Source organism: Pipistrellus hanaki, assembly GCF_964339955.1.
Source record: "Pipistrellus hanaki genome assembly, chromosome: 2".
Taxonomy (NCBI): Eukaryota; Metazoa; Chordata; class Mammalia; order Chiroptera; family Vespertilionidae; genus Pipistrellus; species Pipistrellus hanaki.
The window spans coordinates 125,044,295-125,061,590 of record NC_140504.1 but is presented as its reverse complement, the minus strand read 5'-3'; the positions used below and the strand labels follow the sequence as shown (position 1 = coordinate 125,061,590).

Sequence of the window (17,296 nt, the reverse complement as noted above, 5' to 3'; positions counted from 1 at the left end):
CTCTCTCTCTCTCTCTAGACACACACACACACACACACAACACACACTCTCTACTGGATGCTTCTCTAGAAAACCCTATCTAATACACCTATCAAAAGATAATAGCTACCCACAGGTTGTTCCAAGGATTAAAGATTATATATATGTTTTGTCTGGCATATAGTAGATGCTCAATAAGTGACAGCCATTACTTCCTCCAAAGTTGTTTAAAATCCTCTCCTTTGTGTGATGTCTTTAGCAGATGACAAGAGCAAATTAACTGGTCACACCTTCATCCTCACCTACATGGGGCAGGGGGGTGGGGGGTGTTCCTGAATTTTTTGCTCTCTGCCTCTCAGAGCCCACATGGGCCACAATAAATAGAAACCTGATTCAAGTCCAGCCGCTTGGGTGTAAGCACCTGCTGAACAGACCATGTTGTGGCTTCTTTCTGAATGTCACCAGCATGGATGTGCTAACTCAGCAACTAAGGGGGGAAATGAGACAGCTGGAAGGCACCTGGACAAAGTGGCAGAATCCAAAACGTCTGATGGGTTTCCAGCGGGGTGAGGACAGCCAGCAAGTGAGAGAAAACTACTTGTGAAACTCCATTGGTCAAAGGGAAGGTGGGTAAAAAGGCAGCTCTGAACCCTAAGACACTCAGCTAGTCAGAGGAATGAGCTGAAGTCAAGGGTACAGACCCACATAAGTCTGTGGACTTCATTTGCTCAAAACGAACTTCTAACCCCTTCTAGGAAATCTCTCATGTTAATGGAAAGTGAAGAACCTCGGAGCACCAGGCCACACTGCCCCTAGCTGACAAGTCTGCTTGTTCCCTGGCGCTAGTGGATGAGACCTGCCTTTCCTCACTTCCTCCCCATACACGTCAAACCACAAAAATCTGACTGCTGCCCCCAACACGCCACTGCACGTGCTCTCACCCCGGCACCCGCTGACCCACTGGCACACCCGCACCACCGAGATGTGACCAGCTGAAGTGAGGTCGTCCTGCCTCCAATCCGAGGACTGATGTTCTTATAAGAAGGAGAAATTTGGACACAAAGACAGACATGCACACAGGGAGGGCACTATATGAAAACTGCAATGATGGTGCCGCAAGCCAGGGAACTATTAGAAGCTCGAGGGGCCTGGAACAGAGCCTTCCTAGAGTTAGAGTGTCCATGGCCCTGCCAGCACCTTCACCTCGGAATTTGGCCTCCAGGCTGTGAGACAACATGTATCTCTTGTTTCAGACCCCATCTGGGGCGGCCCTCTCCCTTCCTCAAAGCTCCCACCTACCTGCCACCATGCTACCTGCCACCCTGAGTTGTTACGACTAGAATTCTTACTAAGGTGCCTGCCATGCTCACTGGGTGAGCTGTGACCGCAGGCTGCTCACTCCCAGGCCCACAGGATGCTGCTGGGTGAGTGGCAGCTGGAAGCAGGGCTGCCTCAGGGCCTGCACTCCTGAGGTGCTCCCCCATCTGACCCCCAGCCCCGCTTGGAAACTTACAGAGATGATGTGCCCCTTCAGGCCGTGGGCAGAGTCTGCGCATTCAATCACGGCACTCAGCTGGGGGTAGCCCACCCCGGTCTTGGTGCGGGTGGTGCACACAGAACCTGGGTGGAGGAGAGAGAGGGTTCATGCATGAGCAGAATGGGACACAAAGTGAGCCCCCATCACTGTCACATGGCAGAGGAGAGGCACGAGGGAGGGACTGCCCAGCAACTCGACAGAGTAGTTAAAAGCACACTATATGGCCATGCAGCCCTTCAGGCCCTCACAGCTGTCACCGGCTCACATCTCAAACATAACCCAGCCCACAGCCTGCCACCCTCACTCTCCCCAATGACATCAGCTCCCCTGACTGGCCACGCACTGACTCTCCACACTTAAACTCCCAGCCCTTTCCACTGTCCTTCCCTTTCCCACACAACCACACTACATTTCAAGGGACCTCCTAGATTCTTCCCACAGCCTCCAGCCTCTTTACCTTCAATGTTTGTCAAATTACTAACTTCTCCAGGCCTCGGTGCCTCGCCTGTGACATGGAAATTAAAACACTGGCCTCACAGGGTAGAAATTAAATGGCATAGGGAATAAAATCATTTGGCCCAGGACCTGGCACTAACTCTATTTCTGCCCCCTCACCCCTACTCTCACCCGAGTCTGTCCTCAACATGCCAGCCTGCTGTTCTCCATGATCTCATAGTCCCTCTCCAACCCTGTCCGAATCCACATCCAGCCTGGGCTCTGAGGTCAGCCTCCCCTCAGGATCCATACCAGCCACCTAAATGCCTTCATCCTCTTGACCTCTGTCTTTCCCATGGCCAAGGCCAGTCCTGGCCCACCATCCCTGTTATCCAGTTAGGTTCAAGACAAATCACACCAGAGGCTCCCGCAAATGCCTGCTTCTCCACGCCCACCCTCCCTCCCAGCAAGTGTGCACCTGCTCCGAGACCACACAATCAAACCCCGAACGTCTCCCCTCCTGCTGTCCACACTTCAGCCACTCTGACCTTCCAGTTCCTCCTGTACAGCCACTTTCTTCCCACCTAGGGATTCTCTGAACATGGTGTTCTCTGTCCAAACATTCCCCTCTGCATGCCCCTTCTCCCCCCTCCCTGCCTTGCCAACCCTTTCTCATCTTCCAGGCTTCATCTTAAATGTCACTGCCTCAGGGAAGCTGTTCTCACTGCATTCATTAAAAATAGAGGCACTTAAATAATTATTATTTGTGTCAGAACCAAGGACCATTTTTCTCTGCTGGGTGGTATAGCGGCTGCATGGATGCTCACTCCTGTAGAGCACTGAGAATGGAGCCTGGGCCTACAGCGCTATAAATAGTCACAGAAAGAATCTGAGAGCTCAATAATGGATCAGTCACCATATCCCTTTTGCCATTGCTTCACGCTCAGCCAGTTCCTGCTAGAGGCCCCTTGATGTCAACAACGGAGTGCCCTGAACCCCTCCACTGCCTGCCAGCGCTGCGGGTGAGGTACTCAGAGCCCCAGCCTCCTCTCTCCCCCCCCCCGCCCCCCCCCCCCCCCCCCCCCCCGCCAGCAGCTTCACAGCTTCCCACAGATGTCTCCCAGGCGTCCTTAGGAACAGGGTCAGACAGAGAACCATGACCATACTCCCAGGCCTGGCTTCCCCAAGAAAACAGGATGGGGGACCCCCTTCTCCTGCATCTCTCCAGCTGCAGGCCAGGACCCATCTCTCTACACCCATCCCTCACAAGAACACTCACAGTCCTGGAGCCCACCAGTGTCTCTCCCGCCCGCCGCCCGTGCGTGCACTGTGTGAGCACAGGTACAGCTTCTAATCTCTGGCTCTGGGCCGGGACTGGCTTTCGCCTGCTCTCCCCTCAACTGCTAGCTCCTCAAGGGAAGCAGGGGCCTGGGCGCAGAGGCCTGGAGCTCCGTACAGGGGAGGGGAGGAAAAGGGAGGGGTCTTCTTCTAAATATTAAAATCTTTAATGTGAAATTATTTTAATTTATCTAAGCTTAGAGTTGTACTTTTTGATTGTAGACATTTCCAAGTAGCTCCTAGTAGGCCTCTTACAGTCTTCTACCAATCAGAGCAGTAAAAACCTCCTAAATGTAACATGTTTGAAAGATCTGCTTTGCTCTCTTCGTTTCTATTTCCCAGTCTACTCTGTGGATGACACTGCCCACATTCTGTGAGTCCAGCCCGGGGTCCGCTTGGATCCATGGCCCACATGGATCCATGGCCTCCTCTCAGGACCAGGGTGGGCGTGAACCTGATGAGCCCCGGGGTAAAGAGAGGGAGGGCCCACATTTCTCCCAGTCCTAGCAGCAGGGGTGCCCAGTTTTAATGCTTTCTCCCAGCTCCTGGGAGTTCCTCACTAACGGACCTTGTTTAAGGCTGTCATTTACACAGACATTACTCAGTGTTTTTACTCAAAAGAATCTGTGAAATGTCAATATAATTTCCAATTAAATTAAAGAAGCAGCCCCAATATAGCAGGCTCCAAAGGAGCCTTGAATCCTGCTCAGTCACGTCTGTTCCAGACAGACAGCCTGGGGGTCACACGGTGCCTGTGGGAGGACACTAAGTCTTCAGGGAAACACACAGAGGACACGCATGAGGACACTGCACACAGCTGAGTGCTCGAGATCACATCGAGAACAGCTCCTCGAGAGCCAAGAATGCTCTGCACCCCCACGTGCATGCAGCACCCACCCGCACAGCGGCAGCCACAAGACACCCTGCACGTGCTTCTGATTAAACGGGTCCCCGGTGCGCTCCCTGCCTTGGGAACAACAGTCCTCCAGGTCTGCGTCCAGCCTGTTCTGTTCCATTACAAGCCTGGTCCATTGCAGCCCGTCCTACGCGGGAGCTCCTTGTAAGCAAGAGCTGGGCCTTATCCTTTTTCACTTTCAACAATGACAGACACTCAGTAAAGAACAGAGTTGTCTTTCCTGTTGCTCAGAGCAGCAGTCACCACCGGTGGTCCTAGGACCCACCGGGGGGCCGTGAGGTTGGAAGGTTGGCGACCGCTGGATCAGAGTGTGTTACAAATTGGCTTAGCCCAATGGTCGGCAAACTCATTAGTCAACAGAGCCAAATATCAACAGTACATGAATGAAATTTCTTTTGAGAGCCACATTTTTTAAACTTAAACTTCTTCTAATGCTATTTCTTCAAAATAGACTCGCCCAGGCCGTGGTATTTTGTGGAAGAGCCACACGCAAAGGGCCAAAGAGCAGCATGTGGCTCGAGAGCTGCAGTTTGCCAACCATAGCTTAGGTGATTGGCAATATAAAAGCCCAACCTTGACAATCTCCCCTGTTAACGGCTCAGGGGCTCTCCCATCACAGTCCCTCGTGGCTCTCCTTTTCCCTCAAGGCTCAGTGAGCACATCACACACCAACGGTGTCTTTCCCCAGCAGTACCTGCCCACACCCTTCTCCTGTTAGCTTATGATCTGCTTCCTTTCCTGGTAATGCTTTCTGGGGTAGCCACTATTTTTTAAAACTGTTTTCATTTATTTTTAGAGAGAGAGGAAAGGAGTGGAAGAGAGATATGGAAACATCAATGAGAGAAAAACATCGCTGCCTCCTGCATGCCCCCTGCTGGGTGGGGATTGAGCCCACAATCTGGAATTAAACCCATGAAATCTTGGCTCATAGGTCAATGCTCAACTACTAAACCACACTGGCCAGGCGATATTTTCTTTAAGTCTTTGCTGTTTTTATTCCCAACTAAAAATGTGTCTCTTCTTTCCTTGGTTCCCATTTTAGTGTCTGGTTAATAATAAATGTGAAGGAAGAATTTAAAAGCATGGAAGCTCAGTTCAGGTATGGTTAAAGGGGTCAGCGAATGCCAACTGGCCCAGAGAGAAAATGGAGCCACCAGCATAAGAACAGAAAGGTTCCGCCTTGTCCCCCGACTCAAGATACCAATGAGCAGTCATAGGAGAGAAAGCCAAAAAGAAATGGACAAGTCTGATATGGATATGTACCAACTGAGAAGCCAAAGAAAGACTGCCTGGGTAACACACGGGTCACGCTCAATATGGCCTCACAGCTGCGTGCTATTTGCAGTGTTTGGGATCCTTCAAACACTCAAAGAAACCTGAGTTATTCATGTCCGTGAACTGTCCCAGGGATTCTTCACCCCTCATCTTCCTCTTCCCAGTAGAGATGGTCATGGACGAAATCTGCATCTTTCTCTTCCACAGCAACACCCTAAAACTTGGACCTCACATCCTATCTCACCCCCGCTCCTTGACAAGTTACCCGGGGGCATCAGATGGCAACTCAATGATGTTTCTAATGAACAGCTTCTGTGGGAGCTCAATGAGATCCAAAAGAAATGTACTTTAACATGTGGGTGGTTCACTCATGGGCTCCCTTCTGGCCATCTCCAGCCCCTGTAAGCCCCAGACCCCATTCCTCCCCCACACTCCCCATCTGCTGTTCTCCCGGCAAGCCTTACCTGGTCCAACTCCCACTTTGATTATATCTGCTCCGGAAAGAATCAGCTCCTCCACCATCTCCCCTGTCACCACGTTCCCTGCCTGAGACAGAAAGAACACAGCTCACAATCATGGACTACTCCTGGTGGTACAAAGAGGAATGAGTGAGGACTCACACTTGGACACAATCCTGAGCATGTCCCAAGCCACCAGGCAGCCAGGGAAATAAAGCAAACAAACAAAATAAAAGAAAGAAAGAAAGAAAAAAAGAAAGAAAAGGGGCTGCGGGGGTGAGAAGAGAAAACATTGGATCCTATAGGAGTACAGAATTTGACACCCAGACACTACATAGAGTATTAAACTCTATTATTTTACAACTCTAAGACCTTAGACTATCTAGATCAGGACTTTGTAAACATTTCAGCAACGGGCAAAATAAAATCCTACAAAGAACAAATACATAAAATAAGCTCTGCAACACTCAGCTGATTCAAATCTTGATTGTTGGTCAAAAATGTGTCACAGATTGTAAAACTCATGAAGAACCTTTGTGGAGCCCCAGGTGCCAGGAAACCCCTGGTCATCGCACAGCTGGGCAGACACTGTGTGCCCACCCTGGGGTCAGAGGTTCCCATGCAGATAGGAAAGGGCAGAGGAGCCCTCGTGGACCTGCTCCATTTTCGGAACACGGAGCTGTGACCCTAATAAAAGACATATAAGCCAGGAAGCGGCAGCATCTGAGAACCAGAGGGTGCCTCTGGATTGGAAACAGCACCATTCTCTCACTGCAGGAGCCTGGGAGCCCTTTCTGACAACTTACTGTCCTGTGGATTCTTCAGCTGGTGCACAGACGTGGTGCAATGCCTGACTGAATTCTCACAACGGTGCAGTCTTATTTTGGGAAGTGCATCCTTACTTATTATACTCATTCCACTCGTTGAAGTCCCACTGTCTTTCACCGAACTGATTCCCAGAGGGAATTTTTCCTTTTTGACCAACACAAAGTGACTCTTAACTTTGAATGAAATTGTCTTGGAAAAGGGCCATAAGGAGGGCTCAAAGCTGCTTTACTCCAAGCAGTGTCTGACAATCAAAAATGATAGAGGGTCCAGAAAGAGGGCTCCAACATACGAGAACTGTGTTACAGGTCAGCGAGGAAATGAATCCCATTTCAAGAGACTGAGCTGGGAAAGGCATCTTTTGGGAACAAATATAGAATATCACTCATACTTTTCACCAAAACAAGCTCAGGTGGATTACAGAGTTTAACTAAAAGTTTTATCCCCCCTCCCCAAACTTAGAAGAAAACCACAAATACTTGTAATAGGCACAAAAGTAAAAAACAAAACAAAACAAAAACAAACAAACAAACAAAAAAACATAAGCACGGATCTGCCCTGGCTAAAGTTGCTAAGTAGAGTGTCAGCCTCACACCAAAGGGTTGAGGGTTCGATTCCCAGTAAAGGACATGTACCTGGGACCTGGGTTACAGATTCAATTCCCGGCCCTGGTTGGGGCATATACAGGAGGTAACCAATTGATGTGTCTCTCATATCAATGTTTCTCCCTCCTTTCTTCCCTCTTTCCCTCCCTCCCTCCCTCCCTTTTTCCCTTACTCCCTCTCTCTTTCCTCCCTCCCTCCCTCCTTCCCTCCCTCCATCCCTCCCTTTCTTCCACTCTCTAAAAGTCAATGGGAAAATATCCTCAGGTCAGAATTAACAAAAACAAAACAACACACATAAACATAGATCTGTCTATCTGAAAATAAAAAGCTTGTGCACATATAAACACAGAAATTCATACATACAAATCATCAAAACTAAGAGGCAATCAAGCTGGTGGGGAGAATGCCTACAATTGTGACAAAGGGTTCCTGCCACAGGAGCTCTTCCAAACGTACAAGGAAAATGCTAACACCTCGTTGACCAGCTGCCAAAGGAAGTGAACAAACGGATGAAAGAAATACAACTGGCCCATAGACAGTGAAAGAATGGAACCTCACTAATAATTGATTTCACATATGAGACCAGTGAGGGACCACTTTTCACTTCACAAACTACCAGTGATTCTAAACACAAAATGCTAAAGAAAAAATGGACACTCTTTCTCTGCTGGAGGAATGTCTATTTTAGTACAAGTTGTCTTAGAAAACAATTTCTTATGCACACGGAAGAAATGCAAAATTTCATACATAAGACTACTTCTAGGATTCCCTCCCAAGGAAGTAATCACAGATGAGGTCACAGGATTTGAGTACAGGGACGTTATTTACAACAGTGCAATCCTGTGAGTGTACTCCTCCGAAGGGGAAGGGCTCAGCAATCCAGGGCCCATCCAAGGGATGCTTTTAAGCTTCATTTAATGGCATGGGGAAACGCCCAAATGCTTCCAGTATAATATGTGGGAGACAAAAGGAATAGTAAGATCTCCACGTTGTTTTCGTTATTTTTTAAAAATTTTGTTTTTTAATGTATTTTATTGCTGTTTTACAGAGAGGAAGGGCGAGGGAAAGAAAGAAACAACAATTAGCCACCTCCTGCACACCCCCCACTGGGGATGTGCCCACAACCAAGGTACATGCCTTTGACCGGAATGGAACCGGGGACCTCTGAGTCCGCAGGCAGACGCGCTATCCACTGAGCCAAACTGGGTAGGGCTCCACTTTGTTTTTAAAAAAAGACAGCACAAGTATATGTATATATGAAAACACATACCCACATGCTAACAAATTATGTCTACATGGAAGGATTATCTGACTTTTAATCTTTTTCTTTAAAATGTTCTAGATTTAAAGTATAGGTTGTGTTACATTTATTAAACATGATTTTTTTTCTTTTGGTTTGTTTGTTTGTTTAAGCACAAGGACCTGCATGAACTCAGTGCCCAAGAAAGAACTTAATAGAAGTCTGAGAAATAAGACGCTCATTCTTCCTTGCTGGTTGGCCTGCTGAAAAATAAAGCTTTAAAAATAAGATAAAAATCATTTTTAAAAAATAAAATCAACATTATTTTCAATGTTGATTTCCACATCCTCCCCAGTACCCCCATCCCCGCCCAGTCCGGTGCTGCCTATAGTTCATTTTATTTCAGAGGGCCTCCTGCATACAAAATAAAATAGATCAAGTCAGCTCATGATGGAGGAACCAGGTACAACCAGGCACGGTCAAAGCCTAAAAGCCTGAGGACGATGATGCCCTCTGGGTAGCCCAGAGGCTGGCACGGGTGGCTGAGGGGACGCGGGGATACCTGTGGGCTCCTCGTGGAGGCCAGGCTGCGGTCTCCACAGAGGGCTGCCGGGTGGAAAAACCCCGAATGCCAGGACATGCCTCGAGCCTGAGGAAACGCGACAGGAAGGTGGGCGAGGAATGGGAGAGGACGAGGGAGTTTCCACTGGCAGGAACAAAAAGTTTTCTATTCAAGTTTGAAATCAAGAAGAACAAAGATAAGAGGGGGAAAGAAAAGACAAAATCAGAATAAGAATATGGCAGGAGTATGGCCAGGCTCCAGTGCAAGCTGCAGGCAGGCAAGGCATCTCGGCCTGGCTTGCTGGGCAGGGGAGTGGGAGGGGGAGTCTGGGAGTCTGCCGAGGAGCTTGCTTATCTTGGCCTGAAGCACCCGGGGTGGCAGTGGATATGGACTGTCCGAACGGGACCACACCCAGCGGCACATCCGGCTGTCACTCAGGCAGCTCGGGAACAGCCACTCTGGGGGCAGCCACAACAAAACGGAACCTCCAGACCCTTATCTGGGCACAAGGCTGGCAAGTGGAGATTTCCACTGGGCCCCCTCTCCCTGGAGGCCACGTGCTGCCGGCAATGACTGCTCCTCCATTCAAGAAGTGTGAGGACCCCAGGAAGAGACATAAAAGCAACAAAATGAAACTTTCCAGGACTTTTGTACCATTTTTAAAAGCCCTCTGAGCAAAACCCAAAACTCAAACTGTTTTGTTTCAATTTTTCCAGCTTTCCTTTAGACCTGGACACCTATAGCAAATTAAGTTCAGAAAGACCTGCTTCCCACTTTCTTAAGTAATCTTAATAAAACCACTTCAACTCTGGTCTCCATCTATCCTTCTATGAAATTACTTACCGGGCCCACTGGATGTTGTCACTGTAAGGTTTACAAAGTTCTATGAATTCCTAGCACACGCCCAGCTCTCAGCTGGGGCTCAGCAAAATGTCAGTCCTCCACTCCAGAGTGACTGCTGCAAATTGCTCTCTCTTTTCTCTCTCTCTTTCTCTCTCTTTCTTTCTTTCTTTCTTCCCGAGTTTTAATTGTGGTAAAATATATATGTGTGTGTGTGTGTGTGTGTGTGTGTGTGTGTGTGTATATATATATATATATATATATATATATATATAATAAAATTTACTTGTTTTAGCTATTTTTTAATAATTAAGTATTCACATTATTGTGCAACCATGTCCACCATCCCTCTCCAGAACTCTTTCTTCATCCCAAACTAAAATTCTGTTCCCATTAAATGATAACTTCCCTACCGACTTTTTATTGGCTCTTCTGAGGCCCTTTTCCAAGAAAAGTCCTTTCTTAGGAAAGACGTAAGGCAGGGGTCAGCGCACAGCTGCAGGCTGGATTTGCCCATGGGACCAGCCAACAGTGGCTAATCCGGCATTCCCCAGGGTGTGGAACTGGGTGCCTGGTCTAATCTGAACAGCTTAGGTGTCACCGACCTCCCTCTCCCTAGGACCAGGTCAGAAAGAGCCACCAGCACCAAAGCATCTCTCAGACCCAATTCGGAGATCTCAGTGTCCCACCAAGCCTGAGTGGACAGGCAGGCTGGCTGCAGCGTGCTATAAGGGAAAGATCACAGAGCCTAGGACAGGCTGCCTGGCTCCAAACCCCAGGCTCTGTGATTCTTGGAAATTTCCTTGACCTTAGACTAAGTTTCACATTATTAAATACTAGAGACCCAGTGCATGGAATTTGTGCATGGGTAGGGTCCCTATTGGCTAGCAGCCTCCCTTCCCCTGGCCGCCTGCCGATACCGGCCAGGGCAGGGCAGGCTGGGAGGAAGGGCTATGGACGGTTGGCCAGCCAGCCTTCTTCCCTGGTTGAACTCCCCATTGAGGGGACAATTTGCTTATTAGGTTTTTATTATATAGAGGCCCAGTGCACAAATTCACGCATGGGTGGGGTCCCAAGGGGTGGCCTGTGGAGATCAGGCCCCAGCTCATGCTCCCAGCCTCGCAACCTCAAAGTCCCGCCTGGCTCCCTGCCTTGGCCTGGTACTGCCCCCTCACCTGCTCCATCATCCCACCTGCAGAGTGATCAGTCAGGGCCAGGCCCCCTACCTGGCTCCCTCGGGGACTGAGAGATGGGCCGCTGGTCACTGTCTGCGGGGTGATCGGCTGGGCAATTAGGCCCCTGCTCGCACCCACCTTGACTTGGCACCGCCCGCTCACCTGCTCCACATCCCACCGCGGTCCCGCTCTCACTGGGGCCCATCAGGGCTGGCAGCAGGTCCACTGCCACCGGCTATGTTCTGTGCCACCCTCTGGTGGTCAGCACATGTCACAGCAAGCAGTCGAATTCCCAGTGAATCTCCTGGTTGAATGACCAAGAGAAGGGACAATTTGCATATTAGGCTTTTATTATATAGGACTAGCGGCCCAGTGCACGAAATTCATGCATGGGGGAAGGGGGAGTCCCCTCAGCCCAACCTGCACCCTCTCCAATCTGGGACCCTTTGGAGGATGTCCAACTGCCAGTTTTGGCCTTAATCCCAAGAATTTAGGGCGCACTGGGCAAAAGGAGCAATAAGCCCTCGCTCCCGACACAGACCCCCAGAATGCCAGCCTCTGCCAAGGACATTTCTGAACACCCTTTCTGCTCCCTGCCCTGTAACAACCGTAACACTCCGCACCCTATTATTTTCCTTTCAGGCCAGAGCGCTGGACAAATGGTGCTCACCCTCACAATGCCGCCAAGCTGTAAGAGAAACCATGTTTCCAAGAACCGAGGACGCTAAGAGCACTGGAGGCTTCCAAATGAATCACAGGTTTCAGGGGTCAGCGCAGGCAAACAATGGCTGAGGAATAAACACCCATCTTGCCAAATTCTCCTGGTCATTGCTGGGGAAACCAGAAAGAACACGGAGAGCACAACCTGGCCAGCCCGCAGGCGCTGCAGGGGCACTTGCTGTTGGTGGCTGCCCGCAGGACCGTGGGAACTCAGCACCCATCTCCCCCTCCCAGCCTCATCCCCCATAGCAACCTCCAGCTTTGCACTGGCAACAACCCCCTTTCCCTTGTCCTACCAGCGGGCCCCTTCCTGCACTGCCCTCGGTCCCTGGTGCTTGTCCGAGAGGTGGGACACAGGCAGCCTGCTCAGCTCTCGGTGGGGCCAGCTGGGAGCTACAACTCGCAGCCAACTGTCCAGAGCACACCAATGGAAAGCTCTGGGCAAGGGGTGTGTGTGTGATGGGGGGGGGGGGGGGGCGCGGTTGGGGAGGGGAGGGGGGAGCGCTGGGGTTCCAATGGGTTTATTTTCTCTTTTTTTTTAATTTAAATTTTTTTAAATAAGCAGTAAAGTGGGGTCAAAAATATTCAGCCTTCTGAATTCTACAAGACAGTAGTGAAATGATTAAAGGCAGTGCCTGAATGGAGATTTTTGCCTTATAACCTAGTGAGGGAAGCAGAGTCAGGCCTGTTAGCACAAAGCCATCCCCACATCACATACACACACTCACTCACTCACACCCACCTCCACCCAAAATAAATTAATTGGAGAACTTTTGCATTAAGACTGATTCTAACCCATTCACAATTTAAATAATTACATTTTTACAAACTGTATGACATTCATCTTGGAGCTAAAATAAGCAGTTAAATAAGGTGTTTATTTTCATGTAAAAGAAAATATGCAATATGAAACACATGAATCAACTGATTTATTTTTCTTAAGGAAAATCAATTGCATTTGGAAAAGTGGCTAGAATACCTATAGGTAAGGAATATTAGACCTTTGTTATGGCTACTGGTCCTTAACATTTATGCAATTAATGTTTTGTGAACAAAGAGATCTACATACTGATCCTAAACTCTAGTCGTAGTGTTTCACAAATGGCCCTGAAACACATCAGTGTGGTCAGTCAGAAACCTGGTGTTGGTTTCCATTCTCGAGCATCTTAGTCGATCCTTGTACTGTCCACACATTTTTGATAGGTACTTTATTTTATTTTTTAAAAATCTCTTTATTGATTTCAGTAAGGAAGAGTGAGGAAGAGATAGAAACATCAATGATGAGAGAGAATCATTGATCGGCTGCCTCCTGAACAGCTAGCCCCCTCTTGGGATCGAGCCCACAACCTGGGCGTGTGCCCTTGACTGTGCCCTTGATCAGAATCGAATTCAGGACCCTTCAGTCTGCTCTACCCACTGAGCAATTCCAGCCAAGACAGTACTTTTTAAAATAACACTATATTTGGCATTGCTGACAGAAGTGACTATTTTGCATTAGCAAATGTATTGACTGTCCTAAAAGTGCAGACATTGAATTGCAGATCATTGCTATAAGAAGTAACATGCATAGATAAGTACATTCAAGGAATTTTCTGGTAATGATTTGTACTCTCTGTAGGACATCAGTTGACCCTCTGAGTACATCAATTGTTATTTTTTATCTACATGAACCGATAGCCATATTCCCTTTCTTTCATACCTCCTTACTTTTTAAATTATAAAGTTTACAAAAGGGAAAGGGGGAAAAAGGTGATTTTTCTTTCAATGGTATAGACCTTTTACACTTGAAGTATATTTTTTCCCTCTTGGATTTTTGGGAATCCAAACTGAATAAACAAACACCATTCAACAATGAATTTTAATTATACATTTTAATTATACAACTACCACTTCACCTGCCAGTTTGCAGAGAGCTGCTACTGATCATTAGCCTGCTTGATACATATTAAAATGCTGAATTTAGTTTTCTGAAGCCCAGAGATCTGCAGAGCATGACACCCCCACTTTTGTTCTTCTGTCTCAAGGTCTGACTACTTGTGGTCTTTTGTAGGCCCACATGAATTTTAGGGTTATGGATGAACCTAGAAGGTATTATGCTAAGGGAAACAACTGAAGGACTGCTACTTTATAACTATGAAACCTCCATGTATTATGCACTTTTCCATATGTAGGTCATAGCTCACTATTTAATATAAGAATCCTATATAATAAAAGGCTAATATTAATATGCAAATCAACCAAAGGGAGGAACGACCAGTCGCTATGACATGCAATGACCACCAGGGGACAGATGCTCAATGCAGGAGCTGCCCCCTAGTAGTCAGTGTGCTCCCACAGCGGGAGCACTGCTCATCCAGAAGCTGGGGTCATGGCTGGCCTCTCTCACCTTCACAGCAGGTGGACATCCCCCAAGGGGTCCTGGACAGCAAGAGGGCGCAGGCCAGGCTGAGGGCCCCATCCCCCACCCCAGTGCATAAATGTCATGCACTGGGCCTCTAGTTAGTAAATAAAAATAACTGGAGCCACTTGGTTGACTCATTAAATCCATGAAATTTCTGATTCCTAAACATTCGTAGCTAACCCTTATATCCAAACCCAGTAGATATAAAACCCAACTTCCCAAGTTTCTTAGTCCCTTGTATCTGCAGGGCCATTAAACCCTACAGGAGCCCTGGCCTGGTTGACCCATACCCCCAAAAGGTGTGGTTCGATTTCTGGTCAGAGCACATACCTAGGTTATAGGTTTAATCCCTAGTTGGGGCAATTCAGGAGGCAACCAATTGATGTTTCTCTCTTACATCAGTGTTTCTCTCTTTCTCTTTCTCTCCCTCTCTTCCTTCCTCTCTTTAAATAAATAAACACACACACACACACACACACACACACACACCTCCTTAGGTGAGGATGAAAAAGCAACAAAACACTAGAGGTAAAATGGAAATTTCTGGGAAGATCAGATCCACCACCTCAGATAAGAATGTCAGCAGCCACCTGGGCCTGCCTTATTCCTCATTCTTCAGAAGGAAAAACAAAGGCTCCTCTTCTAGTCAACAAATATGTGCCATGCTCTTTCTACCATCCAGCTGTTATTTCACAGAATTTTTGTTTAAGACCAAATGCTGATGAGGGCTCCCCAGTCCTAGCTGGAGGTAGTGCGCCTGCCCTCTCTGGAGCCCAGCTTTCTATTCCCTCTTCCTAGAAATAGTTGCCCCAGATGGGGGTAAAAGGGCCTCATGACCTCCTATCCTTGGGTCATGATAGAGGGTCACCCTCCAGTGCAAACATATACGAGGTCAACCTCCTCAGAGCAGGGAGCAGAAAATTGGTCACATGCACATGGCCTAGTGGTGTGGTCAGCAAACAGCAGCTCGCGAGCCACATGCAGCTCTTTGGCCCCTTGAGTGCGGCTCTTCCACAAAATACCACAGCCTGGGCAAGTCTATTTTAAAGAAGTGGCATTAGAAGAAGTTTAGGTTTAAAAAATTTGGCTCTCAAAAGAAATTTCAATCATTGTACTGTTGATATTTGGCTCTGTTGACTAATAAATTTGTCAACCACTGGCCTAGTGGAAGAAAGGAACCTCATCACTAAAGTTAAGAGGATGGGCACATTAACCAGCCTCCAGGGTAGACCATGAGCATTGCATTCAGAATAACCTGGCTTCAAATTCTTTTAAAAGCTTTGCTGCTTAATGCTGCTGTGACCTTGAGAAAAACACAAAGTATAAGAATGAAATAAGCCCTAGCTGGTTTGGCTCAGTGGATAGAGTGCCGGCCTGAGGACTGAAGGGTCCCAAGTTCAATTCCAGTCAAGGGCATGTACCTTGGTTGCAGGCACATCCCCATTAGCTTACTGATGTTTCTCTCTCATCAATGTTTCTAACTATCACTCTCCCTTCTTCTCTGTAAAAAATCAATAATATATATATATATATATATATATATATATATATGTATATATATATATATATATATATATGTTTAAAAAGAATAAAGATCCTAGATAAAACAACACACCAAATGCTTTACAAGTAACAGCTGACAACTGTGAAATGTTCCTGCTGTGAACTCATCTCTTACAGGAGAGCCTGCTGCTTGTAAGGAGGGGTGGGCACAGCTGGTGGAAACAGGTCACCCTGAAGCCCTGTGACAGTGGGTTTTCCATTCTTAAGAATGTGCTCTTTGGCTCTCCCTCTCTGGAACACCCTCGTACCTTTCCCTTCCCTTCCATCTTCCTCCAGGCACGTGACCTCTGCCTTCCTCTCTCTCAGCTCTTGGCTTCCTTCTTCTGCCTCTGTAACTTGTTTCCTGAGCCTACACAGCCCAGCTGGTTCACTTCTACTACCTCTGTTACTTTCTACATAGACTTTCCCTTATAATTTGAAAAAATAAATTGTTCTTTGTTAAGGTGGCACAGACCTCTGTTTAAAGGTGCCATAGGGTAAACACATGTGAGGATATTAAGCAGAGCTAAGGAGCCACACCCTACACTGCCGATCTGGACTGCGCTTTTCACGGAGGAGGGCCAGCTTTCAGCTCTCCCACAGCTGCCACTGAGTCCGGTGATCTTCAGCCAGTCTTCCAAGGAGGAGGCACCGAAAGCTCTGCAGAGCACCTGGCTCCCCCGACACTCCGGGCACCGCTCCTGCTTCCCCGGCTGCAGAAGGTCCCCCATACCTACCATAATGGTGTGCTCCGGGAACCTGGTGCGGACCAGCTTCACAAACTCCACGAAGTGCTCCGAATAGCCATTGGCCACGTCCAGGCAAATAAACTTCACCTGCGGCACCGCTTCCAGGATGCTGCTCATCTTCTCCAGGTCCTTCTTCCCGCTGCCGGAGCTCACGGCCACGTGCTGTGCCAACAGAAACCAAGAGGACGAGGCGTGGACAGTGAGAAGTCTTCAGAGCCAGGCCCTGCCTCCATCCTCCCACCTGTTCTGGGGACAGTGCAGTGACCCTCGGAGGCCAGCTACCCCGATCAAACCTGCGGAGAGTGGCCCTGCTGGAGAAGCAGGCAGCAGAAGAGGGGAAGGAAGTCCTTGGTTACGTGATCCAAACTCTGCCCCTGCTCCTTCCCACCATCAAACTGCATGTATCCTTGATCCTGGTCCTCAGCCATGAATGGTTCTAGCAAACAGTTTGCTAAGTAGCCAGGAAGCCTTGTCCGTGGCGTTCGTTCACGTGTCCTTGGCTCTCTATGTGGGACTCTGAATCATGGACCCATTGGTGCGAATTCTCCTCCTCCTGGAGGAGAGGAGGCGGGAAGAATGATGGGGAGGCCAGTCAACTGGGGCCTCCGGACGCCCACGCTGTGGCCATCACCCTCAGCATCTGCTTTGGGGCGCAGGAGGAGGGAGGGAAAGGTGTCTAAAACTCCCCCGATAAAACCC

General features: G+C 48.4%; 1 protein-coding gene across 1 annotated transcript in view; it reads right to left on the bottom strand.

Moving 5' to 3' along the window:
* The window catches only part of GMPR (guanosine monophosphate reductase), a 39,917-nt gene that overhangs the window by 11,261 nt on the left and 11,360 nt on the right, over window positions 1–17,296 (bottom strand). Inside the window, exons 4-6 of the mRNA XM_084872744.1 lie at window positions 16,586–16,759; window positions 5,945–6,026; window positions 1,493–1,599 (exon numbers count right to left, since the gene is read on the bottom strand). Of these exons, the coding sequence (XP_084728870.1) occupies window positions 1,493–1,599; window positions 5,945–6,026; window positions 16,586–16,759 (363 nt within the window). The remainder of the gene's footprint in view (window positions 1–1,492; window positions 1,600–5,944; window positions 6,027–16,585; window positions 16,760–17,296) is intronic.